The sequence below is a fragment of the Zophobas morio genome, unplaced genomic scaffold (genome assembly GCF_036711695.1).
Source record: "Zophobas morio isolate AGI-343-1 ecotype UQ-CSIRO unplaced genomic scaffold, CSIRO_AGI_Zmor_V1 ptg000016l, whole genome shotgun sequence".
NCBI lineage: Eukaryota > Metazoa > Arthropoda > Insecta > Coleoptera > Tenebrionidae > Zophobas > Zophobas morio.
Genome location: NW_026972121.1, coordinates 5,706,191 through 5,723,116, shown reverse-complemented (window position 1 = coordinate 5,723,116; position 16,926 = coordinate 5,706,191). Strand labels below are relative to the sequence as shown.

Below are 16,926 nucleotides of genomic sequence, written 5' to 3'. Positions count from 1 at the left end.
CTAATTGTTTCTTAAACTTCTAAAATTTAAAAAAGATACGCCGTTCTGCTGTAATAAAATCTAGAATAAGGTCAAAATCACACTAATATTACATCTGATTTTGTCAACCACATGAATATAATTTACATTAAAATAAGTTACAGACATTGTTTGAAATGTTTATTATATTTCTAAAACAAGCCCTAGACACAGCGATCTGGTTTTCGGATTTTCGACTAGATCTGCACGGTTAACTCTTTGCACACTGACACAGAGTATTTTGTTCACGCCAGCATAAAAAATACTATGCCGAAAGCATTTCTTCAAGTGTTACCAAAATTTTCCTCTGCACAAGTCAACTAATTTTTCGTAAACCACATTTTAAAATTTTTGTTATTGTATTTTTTACTTTTTAATTTTCTAAGACATGAAAAAATCCCATATAGGTTTCTATGAATTTATTAACGAAATCAACTGATAACTTGCGCGCCATTTTGTGTGAATTAATATCAATAGTGATTATGATAATTTTATAATTATCATTTTAATGAAATTGGTTTCTTCACTTCACGAACGACAGCAAACAAATTAAAATTACTGCTAGTCCCGCACCTGAAAATCCATATCTCCCAAATATTTTACACTGATATAAGTTTATTACATTCTTGGCACGATTTCTAATCCGAAGTCACCCTCCACATGAAATTTTTCGTCGCCTGAGAACTTGTTTTATCTACAGACCAAAGCACACTCAGGCCAATATCGGCTTTAAGCGATTTATCTATAAGCCGACATTCGTTAGAGTTGATCTGATACACATCCACTACGAAGAACTAACCCGTTTCGACCATTGGACTTTACAACGAATAAGTGAACAAAGTTCTTGAACATCTTAACGATTTAATACATAATGTTCCCGAATGACAAAATTTTCATTTCAAATTGTATTATCAAATGGTAAAACACTCACCAAAATTTGTCACCACCAATGAAATGACGCAATCTCCAAATTTTACAATAGTATATCCTCCTTTTACGGTTTATGCATCCGTGTCAAGTTTTCACCTTAGACGTCAAGGTTTTTGGAAAAAAATCAACATTTTGCAATTTATAATGTTATTTAAATTTTAAAAAGTAGCATAGTTCTGATCTTGTAATTTATAAATACGCTATTGAGATTTTTCGGCTTTTCGAATTCTCGATTTTTCAATATTTCAATTTTGGACTTTTCCAATTCTTCCATTCTTCAAATTTTCCATTTTTCGATTTTTTTATTTTTCGATATTTTAATGATACGATTTCTCAATTTTTGTCCTCTTCAATTTTGCGGTTCTTAAATATTTCGATTTTTCAATTTTTCAAATTTTCACGTTTCTAAATTTTTAGTTTTCCGATTTCTAAAATATTTTCCTATTCTGGACTTCCTAAGGTTTCGATTTTTCACATGTTCAATTCTTCGATTTTTTAAGCTTACGATTTTTCGATTTTCGAGTTCTCAATTTTCCAATTTTTTAATTTCTCAATTTTTTGAATATTTCTTTCAGTTATGAATTTTTCCATATTTCGATTTTTTACTTTTTGGATTTTCAATTTATTGTAAACTTTCGATTTTTCAATTCTGCGACTGTTTTATACTTCGATTTCTCAATTTTTCAACTTTTCGATGTTTTAATATTTCATTTTTTTAAAATTCTAGGTTTTTCGATATCTCGAGTTTTCAATTTTTCAATTTTTCGATTTTTTTAATTTTAATTTTCGATTTTCCAATTTTTCTTTTTTAAAATTTTTCGATTATTCAATTTTTTAATTTCTCAATTTATCGAATTCAGATGTTTCATTGTTTTGATTGTTCAATTTCTCAATTTTTCAGTTTTTAACTTTCCTTTTCGGCTTCCGACTCCTCAATTTCTCGATCCTCCGATTTTTCGATTTCTCGATGTCTCAGTTTTTGAATTTTTCGATTTTTGGATTTCTCGGTTTTTCAATTTTTTTCTTTTGAGCTTTTCAATTTCTGGATTTTCCAATTTTTCAATGTCCCGATTTCTCAATTTTTTAAATTGAATTGGATTTCTCGATTCTTCAATTTTGCGATATTTTAATTGTTCAATGTTTTAAATTTTAGATTTTTCGATTTCTCGATTATATGGCTTTTCAGTTCTTCAGTATTTAAATTTTTCAATTTTTCAAATTTTTACGTTAAATTTTCAGTTTTCTGATTTCTCAATCCATTTTTGATTTTCCCACTTCTCAAAATTTCGATTTTTCAGTTCTTCAATTTTTCGATTCCTCAATTTTTGGATATTTCTTTCAGTTTTCATATTTTTCAATACTTCGATTCTTTGATTTTTCGATTTCTAGATTTTTCAATTTTTCGAGTGTTTTATTGTGCAATTTTTCAACTTTTTCATATTTCAATTTTTAAATTTCTAGATTTTTCGCTTTTTCGAGTTTTCAGTTCTATATTTTAATTTTTCAAATTTTCACATTTTTAAATTTTTTGAGATCTCAATTTATTGAGATTCGGATGTTTCGATGTTTTGATTGTTCAATCTCTCGCTTTATCAATTTTTCCATATTTAAGTTTTCGATTTTTCGATTTTGGTCTATTTCGGTTTCTCAATTTTTTTATTTATCCGATTTTTCAATTTTCCAATTTTTTTAATTTTCGACTTCTCGATTTTTAAATTTTAGATTTTCGAATTTTTTTTTTTTTTTTTTTGATTGGATTTCTCCATTTTTCAGTTTTAGGATATTTTAACTTTTCAATGTTTTAAATTTTAGATTTTTCGATTTTTCAGTTCTTCAATATTTTTTAATTTTTCAAATTTTGACATTTCTGAATATTCAGTTTTCGGATTTCTCAGTTAATCTATTTTTTTATATTCCCATTTCTCCACTTCCCAAAGTTTCGATTTTTCAGTTCTTCAGTTCTTCAATCTTTCGATTATTCAGGTTTTTGATTTTTCAATTTTTCGATTTTTTAAGGTTCCGATTTTTCGACCCTGCTTTTTTGACTTTTCTGTTTCTCAATTTTTTAGTTTCCTAATTTTTGGATATTTCGTTCAATTTTGTGATTTTTCAGAATTTTTAAACGTTCGATTGATCACTTTTTTTTATTTTTTGATTTTCCAATTTTTCGATGTTTCGATTTTTTACTTTTTGGATTTTCAATTTATTGTAAACTTTCGATTTTTCAATTCTGCGACTGTTTTATACTTCGATTTCTCAATTTTTCAACTTTTCGATGTTTTAATATTTGATTTTTTAAAATTCTAGGTTTTTCGATATCTCGAGTTTTCAATTTTTCAATTTTTCGATTTTTTTAATTTTAATTTTCGATTTTCCAATTTTTCTTTTTTAAAATTTTTCGATTATTCAATTTTTTAATTTCTCAATTTATCGAATTCAGATGTTTCATTGTTTTGATTGTTCAATTTCTCAATTTTTCAGTTTTTAACTTTCCTTTTCGGCTTCCGACTCCTCAATTTCTCGATCCTCCGATTTTTGATTTCTCGATGTCTCAGTTTTTGAATTTTTCGATTTTTGGATTTCTCGGTTTTTCGATTTTTTTCTTTTGAGCTTTTCAATTTCTGGATTTTCCAATTTTTCAATGTCCCGATTTCTCAATTTTTTAAATTGAATGGGATTTCTCGATTCTTCAATTTTGCGATATTTTAATTGTTCAATGTTTTAAATTTTAGATTTTTCGATTTCTCGATTATATGGCTTTTCAGTTCTTCAGTATTTAAATTTTTCAATTTTTCAAATTTTTACGTTAAATTTTCAGTTTTCTGATTTCTCAATCCATTTTTGATTTTCCCACTTCTCAAAATTTCGATTTTTCAGTTCTTCAATTTTTCGATTTCTCAATTTTTGGATATTTCTTTCAGTTTTCATATTTTTCAATACTTCGATTCTTTAATTTTTCGATTTCTAGATTTTTCAATTTTTCGAGTATTTTATATTTCAATTTTTCAACTTTTCCATATTTCAATTTTTAAATTTCTAGATTTTTCGCTTTCTCGTGTTTTCAGTTCTATATTTTAATTTTTCAAATTTTCACATTTTTAAATTTTTTGAGATCTCAATTTATTGAGATTCGGATGTTTCGATGTTTTGATTGTTCAATCTCTCGCTTTATCAATTTTTCCATATTTAAGTTTTCGATTTTTCGATTTTGGTCTATTTCGGTTTCTCAATTTTTTGATTTATCCGATTTTTCAATTTTCCAATTTTTTTAATTTTCGACTTCTCGATTTTTAAATTTTAGATTTTCGATTTTTTTTTTTTTTGATGTTTGGATTTCTCCATTTTTCAGTTTTAGGATATTTTAACTTTTCAATGTTTTAAATTTTAGATTTTTCGATTTTTCAGTTCTTCAATATTTTTTAATTTTTCAAATTTTGACATTTCTGAATATTCAGTTTTCGGATTTCTCAGTTAATCTATTTTTTTATATTCCCATTTCTCCACTTCCCAAAGTTTCGATTTTTCAGTTCTTCAGTTCTTCAATCTTTCGATTATTCAGGTTTTTGATTTTTCAATTTTTCGATTTTTTAAGGTTCCGATTTTTCGACTCTGCTTTTTTGACTTTTCTGTTTCTCAATTTTTTAGTTTCCTAATTTTTGGATATTTCGTTCAATTTTGTGATTTTTCAGAATTTTTAAACGTTCGATTGATCAATTTTTTTTTATTTTTTGATTTTCCAATTTTTCGATGTTTCGATTTTTTACTTTTTGGATTTTCAATTTATTGTAAACTTTCGATTTTTCAATTTTGCAACTGTTTTATACTTCGATTTCTCAATTTTTCAACTTTCCGATGTTTTAATATTTCATTTTTTAAAATTCTAGGTTTTTCGATATCTCGAGTTTTCAATTTTTCAATTTTTCGATTTTTTTAATTTTAATTTTCGATTTTCCAATTTTTCTTTTTTAAAATTTTTCGATTCAATTTTTTAATTTCTCAATTTATCGAATTCAAATGTTTCATTGTTTTGATTGTTCAATTTCTCAATTTTTCAGTTTTTAACTTTCCTTTTCGGCTTCCGACTCCTCAATTTCTCGATCCTCCATTTTTTCGATTTTTTTCTTTTGAGCTTTTCAATTTCTGGATTTTCCAATTTTTCAATGTCCCGATTTCTCAATTTTTTAAATTGAATGGGATTTCTCGATTCTTCAATTTTGCGATATTTGAGTGTTTTATATTTCAATTTTTCAACTTTTCCATATTTCAATTTTTAAATTTCTAGATTTTTCGCTTTCTCGTATTTTCAGTTCTATATTTTAATTTTTTAAATTTTTTGAGATCTCAATTTATTGAGATTCGGATGTTTCGATGTTTTGATTGTTCAATCTCTCGCTTTATCAATTTTTCCATATTTAAGTTTTCGATTTTTCGATTTTGGTCTATTCCGGTTTCTCAATTTTTTGATTTATCCGATTTTTCAATTTTCCAATTTTTAAAATTTTCGACTTTTCGATTCGTTGATTTTTCAGTTTTTCGATTTTTAAATTTTAGATTTTCGAATTTTTATTTTTTTGATTTTTTGATGTTTGGATTTCTCCATTTTTCAGTTTTAGGATATTTTAACTTTTCAATGTTTTAAATTTTAGATTTTTCGATTTTTCAGTTCTTCAATATTTTTTTATTTTTCAAATTTTGACATTTCTGAATATTCAGTTTTCGGATTTCTCAGTTAATCTATTTTTTCATATTCCCATTTCTCCACTTCCCAAAGTTTCGATTTTTCAGTTCTTCAGTTCTTCAATCTTTCGATTATTCAGGTTTTTGATTTTTCAATTTTTCGATTTTTTAAGGTTCCGATTTTTCGACTCTGCTTTTTTGACTTTTCTGTTTCTCAATTTTTTAATTGTTTGTGATTTTTCGGAATTTTTAAATGTTCGATTGACCAATTTTTTTTTATTTTTTGATTTTCCAATTTTTCGATGTTTCGATTTTTGAATTAACCCATTGTTCAGTTTCTCGATTTTTAAATCTTAGATTTTCCAATTTTTATTACTTTCCGAGCGTAAGCAAAGGAAGTATTGTAATCGAGTCCGTCGGCCGACTCTCTACTTTTACGTTTTCTCAATCTTTCATGACCCCTAGAAGACGAAAAAATAGGTCTCCCATTTCCGTCTGTCTGTCCGTCTGTCCGTCTGTCCGTCTGTCCGTCCGTCCGTCCGTCTGTCCGTCCGTCTGTCCGTCCGTCTGTCTGTCCGTCTGCCGTCCCGGATTTTTATTAGACAGATAATCTCCGAAAGTACTCGACCGATTGTTGTGAAATTTTGTACTTATATTAAGAATATCATGTAGATGGTAAAACGCTAACCAAAATTTGTCTAATCATCCCCACCACTAATGCGATGACGTCACTTCAAAATTGTACATAGTAAATGGGTTTTCAATTGTATAAAATAACATAGTCCTACACATGTAGTTTACAACTCTGAATCGACTTTTCACCCGAAACGTCCAGATTTTTGGAAAAAAAATCAAAATTATAAAACAACATTTTGAAATTTAATCTTTAATCTGCTAACCAGAATGCTTTGAAATGTTGCAGATGTTTTAAGGCTATAAAGAGCATCATAAATCTTTAGTCAAAAAATATTTGCTTATCCCCTCCAAAAACTTGATGACGTCAGCTCAAAAGTTTGTGGAATAAATCATATCTAAAATGTACAAAATATGATGAGTCTGTACTTGTGATCTATCACTCCATTCATATTTTTTGGATTTGCATATACAGGGTGACTCAAAAAAATTAATGAATGCGTAAATATATTTTATTGATTTAATCAGGAACTACAAAACCGAATGCTCTGAAATCTTGCAGATGTTTTAAGGTCATAAAGAGCATAATAAATGTTTAGTCAAAATATATTTGCTTGTCCCCTCCAAAAACTTGATGACGTCAGCTCGAAAGTTTGCCGAATAAATCATATCTAAAATGTACAAAATATGATGAGCCTGTACTTGTCATTTATCACTCCATTCATATTTTTCGGATTTGCATATGCAGAGTGACTCAAAAAAATTAATGAATGCGTAAATATGTTTTATTGATTTAATCAGGAACTACAAAACGGAATGCTCTGACTTCTTGCACATGTTTTAAGGTTATAAAGAGCATAATAAATGTTTAGTCAAAATATATTTGCTTATCCCTCCAAAAACTTGATGACGTCAGCTCGAAAATTTGCCGAATAAATCATATCTAAAATGTACAAAATATGATCAGTCTGTACTTGTGATCTATCACTCCATTCATATTTTTTGGATTTGCATATACAGGGTGATTCAAGAAAATAAATGAAAGCGTAAATTTATTTTACTGATTTACTCAGGAACTACAAAACCGAATGCTTCGAAATCTTGAAGATATTTTAAAATTATCATAAGCATGGTAAATTTTTGATCAAAATGTATTTGGTCGTCCCCCCTAAAAAATTTATGACGTCACCACAAAATTTTGCTGAATAAATCCTATCTAAAATGTACAAAATATGGTGAGTCTCTTCTTGTGATTTATCATTCCATTAAAATTTTTTCGATTTGCATATACAGGGTGACCAAAAAAATTAATGAATGCGTAAATTTATTTTATTGATTTAATCAGGAACTACAACACCGAATGCTTTGAAATCTTGCAGATGTTTTAAGGTTATAAAGAGCATAATAAATTTTTAGTCAAAATATATTTGGTTATCTTCTACAAAAAACTGATGACGTCAGCTCAAAAGTTTGCCGAATAAATCGTATCTAAAATGTACAAAATATGATGAGTCTGTACTTATGATTTATCATTCCATTCATATTTTTGGATTTGCATATGCAGGGTGACTCAAAAAAATTAATGAAGGCGTGAATTTATTTTATCGATTTAATCAGGAATTACAAAACCGAATGCTTTGAAATCTTGGGAATATTTTAAAGTTATTATAAGCATGGTAAACTTTTGTTCAAAATGTATTTGTTCATCCCTCCTAAAAAAATTGATGACGTCACCCTTAAATTTTGCTGAATAAATCCTATCTAAAATGCAAAAAATATGATGAGTTTGTACTTGTGATTTATCATTCCATTCATATTTTTTAGATTTTCTTAAGAGGTGGTTCAAAAAAATTAATGAAGTCAATTTATTTTATTGATTAAATTAAAGGCAACACTTATTATTAGTATTACACCCCAACCAACCCAATTTGGTAGACACAAAATTTGTTAAAGGAAAAACTCGGTTGAAACATAAGGGTAGCACGCTTATTTACATCGACTTTAACATTACAGACCTGCATTTGTTTTATGCGCTCACTTGGTTCCGCGAATGTGAAATAGACATGTTTATAATCAACCAATTGTGAATTTCACCGTCAAGAATTAAAATATAACCCAATGTTTTATATAATAAGCGGAAGTCGAAGCAATAAAACCGATGGTCGTTTTGTTTACAGTTTCTCTGTTTGACTCTCACGTATGCTGTTACGCCTGTCATCTTAAATTAAGAATGTTTATACATACACGATTTTCAGTTGCCTCTGATACGTATACGTGAGTAAATTGTTTCGTTATTTTATTGATTATTACAAATCAATATTCAAAACGACCCAATTCATTTTCCCGAAAATTTGAGAATATAATAATTTTATTCTTAGTATTACACTACATCTATCCCAACTGATATACGTGTCCTTGCAAAAATGTTGATGACGTCATCGCAATTTTTTTTTAAATTCCCACTACAAAAATGTAATGAGAAAAAAAACAGCGAGGGAAGTACTGCCTAAACTCTTTAGACCAATTTTTTTTTTTATTTTTTTTGTTTCGATTTTTCGATTTTACAATTTTCCCATGTTTGAATTTTTCAATGTTTTAAATTTTCGATTTCGAGGATTTACTGTGTTACATTAGTCATCACTCAATGGTCATTACTCCTCAAAAATGATTATTGCTGTGGGTTAAAATGTCTACATACTGATAAGCACGTACATACAAGACGCATTTAAGGCTGTTTTAAGTCTGCTACATTTAATTTTTTCGTTTTAAATTTATTTCTTGATGTCTAAATCTTATATATTTAAATGGTGGTAAATATTTTGTGATAAAATGCATTTTAGTTTCAATGATAATATGTATTTAATGATCTGACTACTGTTAATAAAAAAAAATACGTAAGAAGATGTTCATATTCAATTAATTTGGTGTTCATAGTTTGATAATAAGATAACCCATAGTTATTCTGGAGGCAAATTAAATATACCGCGATATTAAATTTTTGCTACCTTAACCTATATTTGTTTTTGTGCAAATATACGTGCTGCCACACACATGAAACAGGTACCTATGCATTACATATAAATATATTACATATATGTGAAGTCTTCAACACGTACGTTTGCTTCTTTTGTGACTGCTCCCCGTACAACGTACTGACTAATACGTCCGTTTACTACCTTATCGACCGACATCACGTGCTTACACACTATTTTTACCCCCTTTCATAGTGAAGCGAGTGAGATGTAAAATATATGTTCATTCTTTTCTACATGGGAAAGTGATTGTCCGTATAGGTTGTCCAACTATAATATACTTAAACAATGGTAAAACCGACGAACGGGAGTGACAATGACTCGCTACTTGTAGTTTAAAATCTCGAATTGCGAGAAATGCAGCACGGTGGTGCACGAGGCGAAGGAGAGTTGCGACGACGACGAGAACCGGTCGGAGAGGGTGCGCGAGTTGGAGTTGGAGTTGGCGCAGACGAAGTTGGCGCAAGTGGAGGCGGAGTGCCGGAATCAGGTGAGGGTGGATGAGGGTGTGTGGTGGTTTTAACGGGTTTTGCAGGATTTGATTCACCGGCTGAGGAACACCGAGATAGAGTTGACGAGTGCGAAAAATAGTTGGCCGCCGTGGCTGAGTAAGACTTTGAGCTCGATTAAGGAAGTGGCGAACAAGAAGGATTTCGGGAATTTGACATATCCGCACGGGAACATTCCGAACTCGACGCCATCTTTTATATCTCATATTAATGCAATAAGGAGGGAGAGCGTGCCATTGAGGAACGAACACAACATCAAAGAACAGAGACGCGAGTCGACGCCTATTATTAAAGATTCTCAAAGCTGTAGTAGTTTGAAAACTCATAATTGATCGTAACAATTGATTTTATTAGAATTTTTATTCATTTGTTAGATATTATTATTTGTAAGGATAAGTTAGAATTTGTATTAATTTTATTTATGACATGTGTACAATATAAAGATACTAATATGTGAATGGGGGTGTTTGGTTTTTGAAGTTTGGGGCACGGAGGAGTCGGGCGCCAGTTTTTTAAGGTACGTATGTTTTTAAATTTTATAAGTACTTATTGTAGATGGTTTTGTCAGACATTTAAAGAGAAAATAGTCGAACAACGCGACAGTTGTGTATTAGTAACCGTATGCGAGATACACCCACATACATTTTTATGGGACCAATCACTCAAAAATTGGTGCTCCTGAAACCGCAACCATAAATTATGAAAACGGCTTGACAGGTCATTTTATACAGAGCCGTATTCGGGTTGAGTTGAAAGTTTTACCTGCTTTTGGTAATGTTATAGATATATTAGAAAATATAATAATCGTCCAGAAAGTTCTCCCGCTGTAGTAAATCTCATTAGACAACAATCAGAACTCATATCTTCTGAAAAATGACAGAATTGTATTTGGCATGTTATAAAAGTTGAATCAACATTTGTAAATACACGGCCTAACGAAATTATAATTTCAATAAATAACGACTCATCTGAGTCTGAAAGTGACTTATAATCTTATAAATATTATGTAACTAATACAATTTGTCTATTATTTCACCTTATTTTTTTAACAGAGTACGGTCCTGAAAAATTCTGCCGGAATGTGCCGATATCTAGTCGCATAGGGTGTTAAAAGCATTGTTGCCATTGTGCAGGGGTTTCACTCATTATCTGTCATAAAGTTTTATGTGAGTGTATCTCGAATGAAATTTGTAAAGAGATCCATCTGGCGAATAACTAATTTTATTTTTCTCGACGTTTCTCCATTTTATAACACAATTTTTGGTTTCTTTATTTTCTTTATTTTTTTGTTGTTTGTTTCGATTTACAATTCTTTATTTATTCAATTTTTCAAATTTTCAGGCTTTCATTTTCCAATTCCATGATTTTCCACGTTTAAAATTTTTCAATTTGCAGTTTTTGGATTTCCAGTCTTCCCATTTTTCAGTTTCTTTAATTTTCAATATTTTGATTTTACAATACATATTTCTTTTTTTTTATTTTACACTTTTTCGAATTTTAAGTTTTTCAATTTTTAATCTTTCAATTTTTCAAATTTCCGTTTCTTCTAATTTTCATGTTTGATTTTCAATTTTGACATTTTTCAAGTTTTCATCATAAACTTTTTCGTTTTTACTTCCCGAGCGTAAGCAAAGGAAGTATTGTAATCGAGTCCGTCGGCCGACTCTTTACTTTTACGTTTTCTCGATCTTTCATGACCCCTAGAAGACGAAGAAATAGGTCTCCCATTTCCGTCTCTCCGTCTGCCGTCCTGGATTTTTATTAGACAGATAATCTCCGAAAGTACTCGACCGATTGTTGTGAAATTTTGTACTTATATTAAGAATATCATGTAGATGGTAAAACGCTAACCAAAATTTGTCTAATCATCCCCACCACTAATGCGATGACGTCACTTCAAAATTGTACATAGTAAATGGTTTTTAAATTGTATAAAATAACATAGTCCTACACATGTAGTTTACGACTCCGAATTCAGTTTTTACTTGAAACTTCCAGATTTTTGGAAAAAAAAATCAAAATTATCAAACAACATTTTGCAATTTAATTTTAAATCTGCTAACGCGAATGCTTTGAAATGTTGCAGATGTTTTAAGGCTGTAAACAGCATCATAAATCTTTAGTCAAAATATATTTGGTTATCCCCTCCAAAAACTTGATGACGTCGGCTCAAAAGTTTGCCGAATAAATCCGATCTAAAATGTACAAAATATGGTGAGTCTCTTCTTGTGATTTATCATTCCATTCAAATTTTTTCGATTTGCATATACAGGGTGACTCAAAAAAATTAATGAATGCGTAAATTTATTTTACTGATTTACTCAGGAACTACAAAACCGAATGCTTTGAAATCTTGAATATGTTTTAACATTATCATAAGCATGGTAAATTTTTGATCAAAATGTATTTGGTCGTCCCCCCCCCCTAAAAAAATTATGACGTCACCACAAAATTTTGCTGAATAAATCCTATCTAAAATGTACAAAATATGGTGAGTCTCTTCTTGTGATTTATCATTCCATTCAAATTTTTTTTTTTGCATATACAGGGAGACTCAAAAAAATCATGAATGCGTAAACATAATATTCATGCAGTGGTCACGTTTCCGACAGCGAGGGAAGTACTGTCTAAAGTCTTTAGACCAATTTTTTTAGATTCTCTGGATTTTTCGGATTTTTGAATTTTCTGGATTTTTTAAATTTTTTGTAGAGATGTACCGACTAGTGTCGGCCGACTAGTCGGCTTTGTCAAAACCGGTTAAAATTGGTTTAATCGACCGAAGATTGGTGTCAAAGTGTAGATAAACTTCCGCTAGTTACGATTCTGAAATCGCTGTCACGATATCTAGTCCAATAAACACGCAAAGCGAATTCAAAATTTCCAAAAATTTTTCAAAAAAGTGGTTAAAATTCGTTAAGTAGTGTATAAACTGCCCTAAATTGTGTTATTCTTTATTTTTGTACTGAGTTACTACAAAAAATTAAATGTTAAAATTATCCAAACAAATTTAACACATTTTTGGGAAAACAAAGAAACTCTAGTTATTTCTTTTATTAAAATAAAACAAGTTTTTAAGGTAGTCAGAGAAATTGAAAAAAAAAACACACTGAACGTTGCATTTATAAACCGGTTTTGACAAAGCCGACTAGTCGGTACATCTCTAATTTTTTGGGATTCTTGGATTTCCTGGGTTTCCTCCCTTTCCCGGAATTCTTGGATTTTATTTTTTAGATTTCTTAAATTTTCCGAATTTTCGGGTTCTTCTGGATCTTTTAGTTCTTTTGAGTTTTGGATCTTTTGAATTTTGGACCTTTTAGATTTTTTTGGATTTCCTAGATTTTGTGGATTTTTTGTATTTTTTGGACTTTTTGAAGTTTTTGGGTTTTCTTAATTTTCTGAATTTTCTGGAATTTCTGCATTTTCTCGATTTTTCGGATTTTATTTTTTTTTTATTTTTTAGATTCTCTGGATTTTCTGAACTTTGTGTAGTTTCTGGATATTCTCGATATTCTGCATCTTTTGGATATTCTGGATTTTCTTAATTTTCTGGATTTTTTGGATTTTTTTTGGATTTCTTGAATTACTTGGATTTCCTTGGTTTCCCAGAATTCTTGGATTTTATTTTCTGGATTGTGTAGATTTTTTGAATTTTTTATATTTTTTGTATTTTTATAAATTATTTGGATCTTCTGGATTTTTTAGATTTTTGAATATTTTGGAGTTTTTAGATTCTATGAATTTTCTAGATTTTCAGGATTTTCTGAATATTCTCGACATTCTGGATGCTCTGGATCTTTTGGATATTCTGGATTTTCTAGATTTTCTTAATTTTCTGGATTTTTTGTTTTTATTTTTTAGATTTTTTTTTATTTTTTAGATTCTCTGGATCTTCTGGACTTTCTATATTTTCTGAATTTTCTGAATTTTCTGGATATTCTCGATATTCTGGATGCTCATCTAGATCTTCTGAATATTCTGGATTTTCTTAATTTTCTGGATATTTTGGATTTTCTTGATTTTCTTAATTTTTCGGATTTTTTTTTATTTTCTGGATTTTCTGAAATTTCTGCATTTTCTCGATTTTTCGGATTTTAAATTTTTTTGGATATTTTAGATTTTTAGGATTTCCTGGATTATCTGCATTTTTCGGATTTTTTAATTTTTTGGCTATTTTAAATTTTGTTGATTTTTTAGATTCTCTGGATCTTCTGGACTTTCTATATTTTCTGAATTTTCTGTATTTTCTGGATATTCTTGATATTCTGGATGCTCTACATCTTCTGGATATTCTGGATTTTCTTAGTTTTCTGGATTCTTTGGATTTTCTCAATTTTCTGGATTTTTTTTTGGATTTCTTCAATTTCTTGGATTTCCTTGGTTTCCCAGAATTCTTGGATTTTATTTTCTGGATTGTGTGGAGTTTTTGGAATTTGCCTATGTTTGACGATTTTCTTAATTACATTTTTTTCGCATTCAAATTATTCAAATTTGGTCACCACAATACGAAGCTAAGAACTACCGCAAAAACAATAAAAACACGACCAAAAGCAGCCGCAGATTTTTCAACGTTCGTCGCTGATCAACTGAAACTTTCTTTCATTTCTGCAACAGTGTGAAAATTCATAATTGTAAGTAAATGTTAGAATTTGTATTAAATTTTATTTGTAACACGTGCACATTATATGGATACTAATACGTAAATGCGGCTATTGATCTCTTGAAATTTGTGGCGTTTTTAAGCCACGAAGAAATCGGGAGCCAGTTTTTTTAACGTATGTACATTTTTCTAAACACTGTACTTATCATAGATTTTGTTTATCAGAAATTCAAAGAGCAAGTAAAGAAAATAATAGAACAACGCGACAGTTGTGTAGTGAAGAGCAAATAATATTTTAACTTTTTTTTTAGCTTGTGGAAGAGTAGTAATCGGTTCTTTGAGTAAGTAGAGCCTTATGCCTAAAGCACATTTGTGTAAATATTCGTTCCAGTCTATTCGGTCTACATGAAAGGGAAATATGGCCCTGTCCCGATCTCCCATTTTATTCCACAAATTCATAAAATTGTCTTCGCTGAAGCTCCATTCCCGAGAAGTGAAGTACGACAAAGAATCTAGTTGGTTAGTAATTTGTTTACACAATTTTCTAGCCCTGGAAAATATATAAATAGATACATAATTATGTAGTTACATCCTTCAAGGCTAAAAATACCCAACTGGTTTTTTTACACACAAGAAAATCGCATCTATGCAGTACGCTAATATTAACATCCGGAAAGTGTTGACATTGTACCAGAATTTACTGTCAGTTATAGAAGTCTTTTGATACCATAAGTACTTGACAGATGGAAATTCCCAGTAAAAGCTTTTCATTAAGTTTGTTGACTTTTCTGTAAGAAGCAATTTATATTATGTGTATTGCTAACAAAACACCAAAAATGTGTGCATCCACCTAAAGATATTTTTTTGCCAACACAGTTAAACACAGTCAAAGTTTTGCAGTTGGCAGTATGCCACGCTGCTGCCAAAATACAATTACAAACAACGTCTGCCGGAACCAAATTCATTTGAACTTCTTTTTTTACATACAAAGTCTGGATTACACCCATGTAACCCCCAACCACAAGACCAATGAAACCGTGGTAATTGTCAATATATCCTGGAATGGGTTCTTTGATGGTATTCGTAACTAAAGCAGCAATATGTAGTTGGGTTTTTACTTTTTATAGCACGAAGAAATTACCAATTGCTGGCCGAATGATCGCTGTTGGTATCCCGATGGCTAAGCTTTTAATTAAATCTTCTGATAAACATTTCGAAACAACGTAGTTGTTTGGCCATTTGTTCAGGTAACTAGAAAACATTTGTAACTGCACCTAGTAGGACCTCCGTTTCACTACTCACGCTAAAAGTGTGTTTTCTAAATCGTCTTCGTTACAAGAGTCAACTAAATCGAGAAATGCTTGTGCTTTTATGGGTGGTTGATAAATTTCGTCACGAATGTGATTATTTAAGCAATTGGAGTAGGCTGTAGACACGTAGACAAAAATCTGGAATTGATTTTATTTATTCACCGTCATGTTCCAACACTGACTTTACTTTCAACTTTTCCATCTTTCCAGCCAACGTTATCATTTCTTTGGTGGCTTTGACATTATAACTAGATTCTTTTATCGTCTGCTGAAAATTGACGTTGGCAGCGATGTGGAAAACACACGTGGTTTCGTTTTTCAAAATATCGACATCTTCAGGTTTTAGTCCTAGATCAGGTTTCTTGCAGTCGCCACCAATAAACGAAACCTTACTTATGAAGTCCTTCCTGTTGATGTTCTCAAAACACTGAAATCTTAATATTGGAGGAGTTGAAAACGACCATGTTGTTAGTTACTGGATTATCGAAGAAGTCGTCGAAACGTTGCTGCGGATTTTTGCCGTGTTTGGCACGCATCAAAATGTAAATCTTTTTCAAGTCAAAACTTGTTCGGAGCAGTTTTTCCACAAGAAGTTTACCAACAAGACCGGTTGCTCCGGTTAGGAAAATTGTTTGGTTTTTGAAAAAGTCGGCGATTTGACTGTCATTCGACATGGTCGTGGTTGTTATTTGTTTGTCTTCCGTTTTAGCTGCAATAAATGGCATTATTATTATCACCATTTTTTGAAGAAATTATATAAGTAAAATCAGATAACTTGATTTTGAAAAATTATTCCGCGAAATGAAGAAGTATGCAACACAATATACAAATCTTATCGACAGGTCATTTTAACAGTTTTTGTTAATAAATATAACACAATTGTGACCTTTTTACTTAAATTGAAATTATACATTGTATACTTACACTTTAATCTTCAATGTTGGCTACACTGTCCAGCTCTTTGGTTGATAATCGACTGCTCTTGCTCATCCCAACATTCAGTATATATCAATACACTTAAAAAGGCCACGGCAATCGAGCATATCATAATTATTAATTTAACGCAAACAGTTTAGTTCTTGAACTAATTATTAATCTTATTATTCAGCGTACTCAATGAGTACCGTTTGAGTTGGCAACTAACCAATTCCGATTTTCTTGCGCTGCTATTGCCAAACCTGATTTAAATGCGTGGCGCTATGTCAATTTTAATCGCTCAA

General features: G+C 30.1%; 2 protein-coding genes across 4 annotated transcripts in view; one reads left to right on the top strand and one right to left on the bottom strand.

Moving 5' to 3' along the window:
• Window positions 1–10,257, top strand: part of LOC135129635 (rab GTPase-activating protein 1-like) — a 33,901-nt gene extending 23,644 nt beyond the window's left edge. For all 3 annotated transcript variants that reach the window (XM_064056851.1, XM_064056850.1, XM_064056852.1), the window contains exons 13-14: window positions 9,625–9,780; window positions 9,826–10,257. In XM_064056851.1, coding sequence (XP_063912921.1) covers window positions 9,625–9,780; window positions 9,826–10,131 — 462 coding nt within the window. In that variant the 3' untranslated portion in view covers window positions 10,132–10,257. The remainder of the gene's footprint in view (window positions 1–9,624; window positions 9,781–9,825) is intronic.
• Window positions 10,258–14,508: 4,251 nt separating this feature from the next.
• On the bottom strand, window positions 14,509–16,242 carry LOC135129399 (fatty acyl-CoA reductase wat-like). The gene is made up of 7 exons (XM_064056548.1): window positions 16,183–16,242; window positions 15,894–16,133; window positions 15,699–15,844; window positions 15,538–15,647; window positions 15,247–15,483; window positions 15,007–15,184; window positions 14,509–14,946 (listed from the first exon to the last, which is right to left on the bottom strand). The coding sequence occupies exons 1-7, from the start codon at window positions 16,240–16,242 to the stop codon at window positions 14,586–14,588; spliced, it is 1,332 nt and encodes a 443-aa protein (XP_063912618.1). The 3' UTR covers window positions 14,509–14,585.
• Window positions 16,243–16,926: the final 684 nt, after the last annotated feature.

What these genes read in the sequence shown, in the direction of transcription:
- LOC135129399 (XM_064056548.1), bottom strand. Translation starts at nt 16,242, where the DNA reads ATGCGTGCCAAACACGGCAAAAATCCGCAGCAACGTTTCGACGACTTC. An exon ending in ACGACTTCTTCGATAATCCA is followed by an intron (nt 16,134 to 16,182) that starts GTAACTAACAAC and finishes TTAAGATTTCAG; the next exon opens with TGTTTTGAGAACATCAACAG. An exon ending in GATCATTCGGCCAGCAATTG is followed by an intron (nt 15,484 to 15,537) that starts GTAATTTCTTCG and finishes TTGCTGCTTTAG; the next exon opens with TTACGAATACCATCAAAGAA.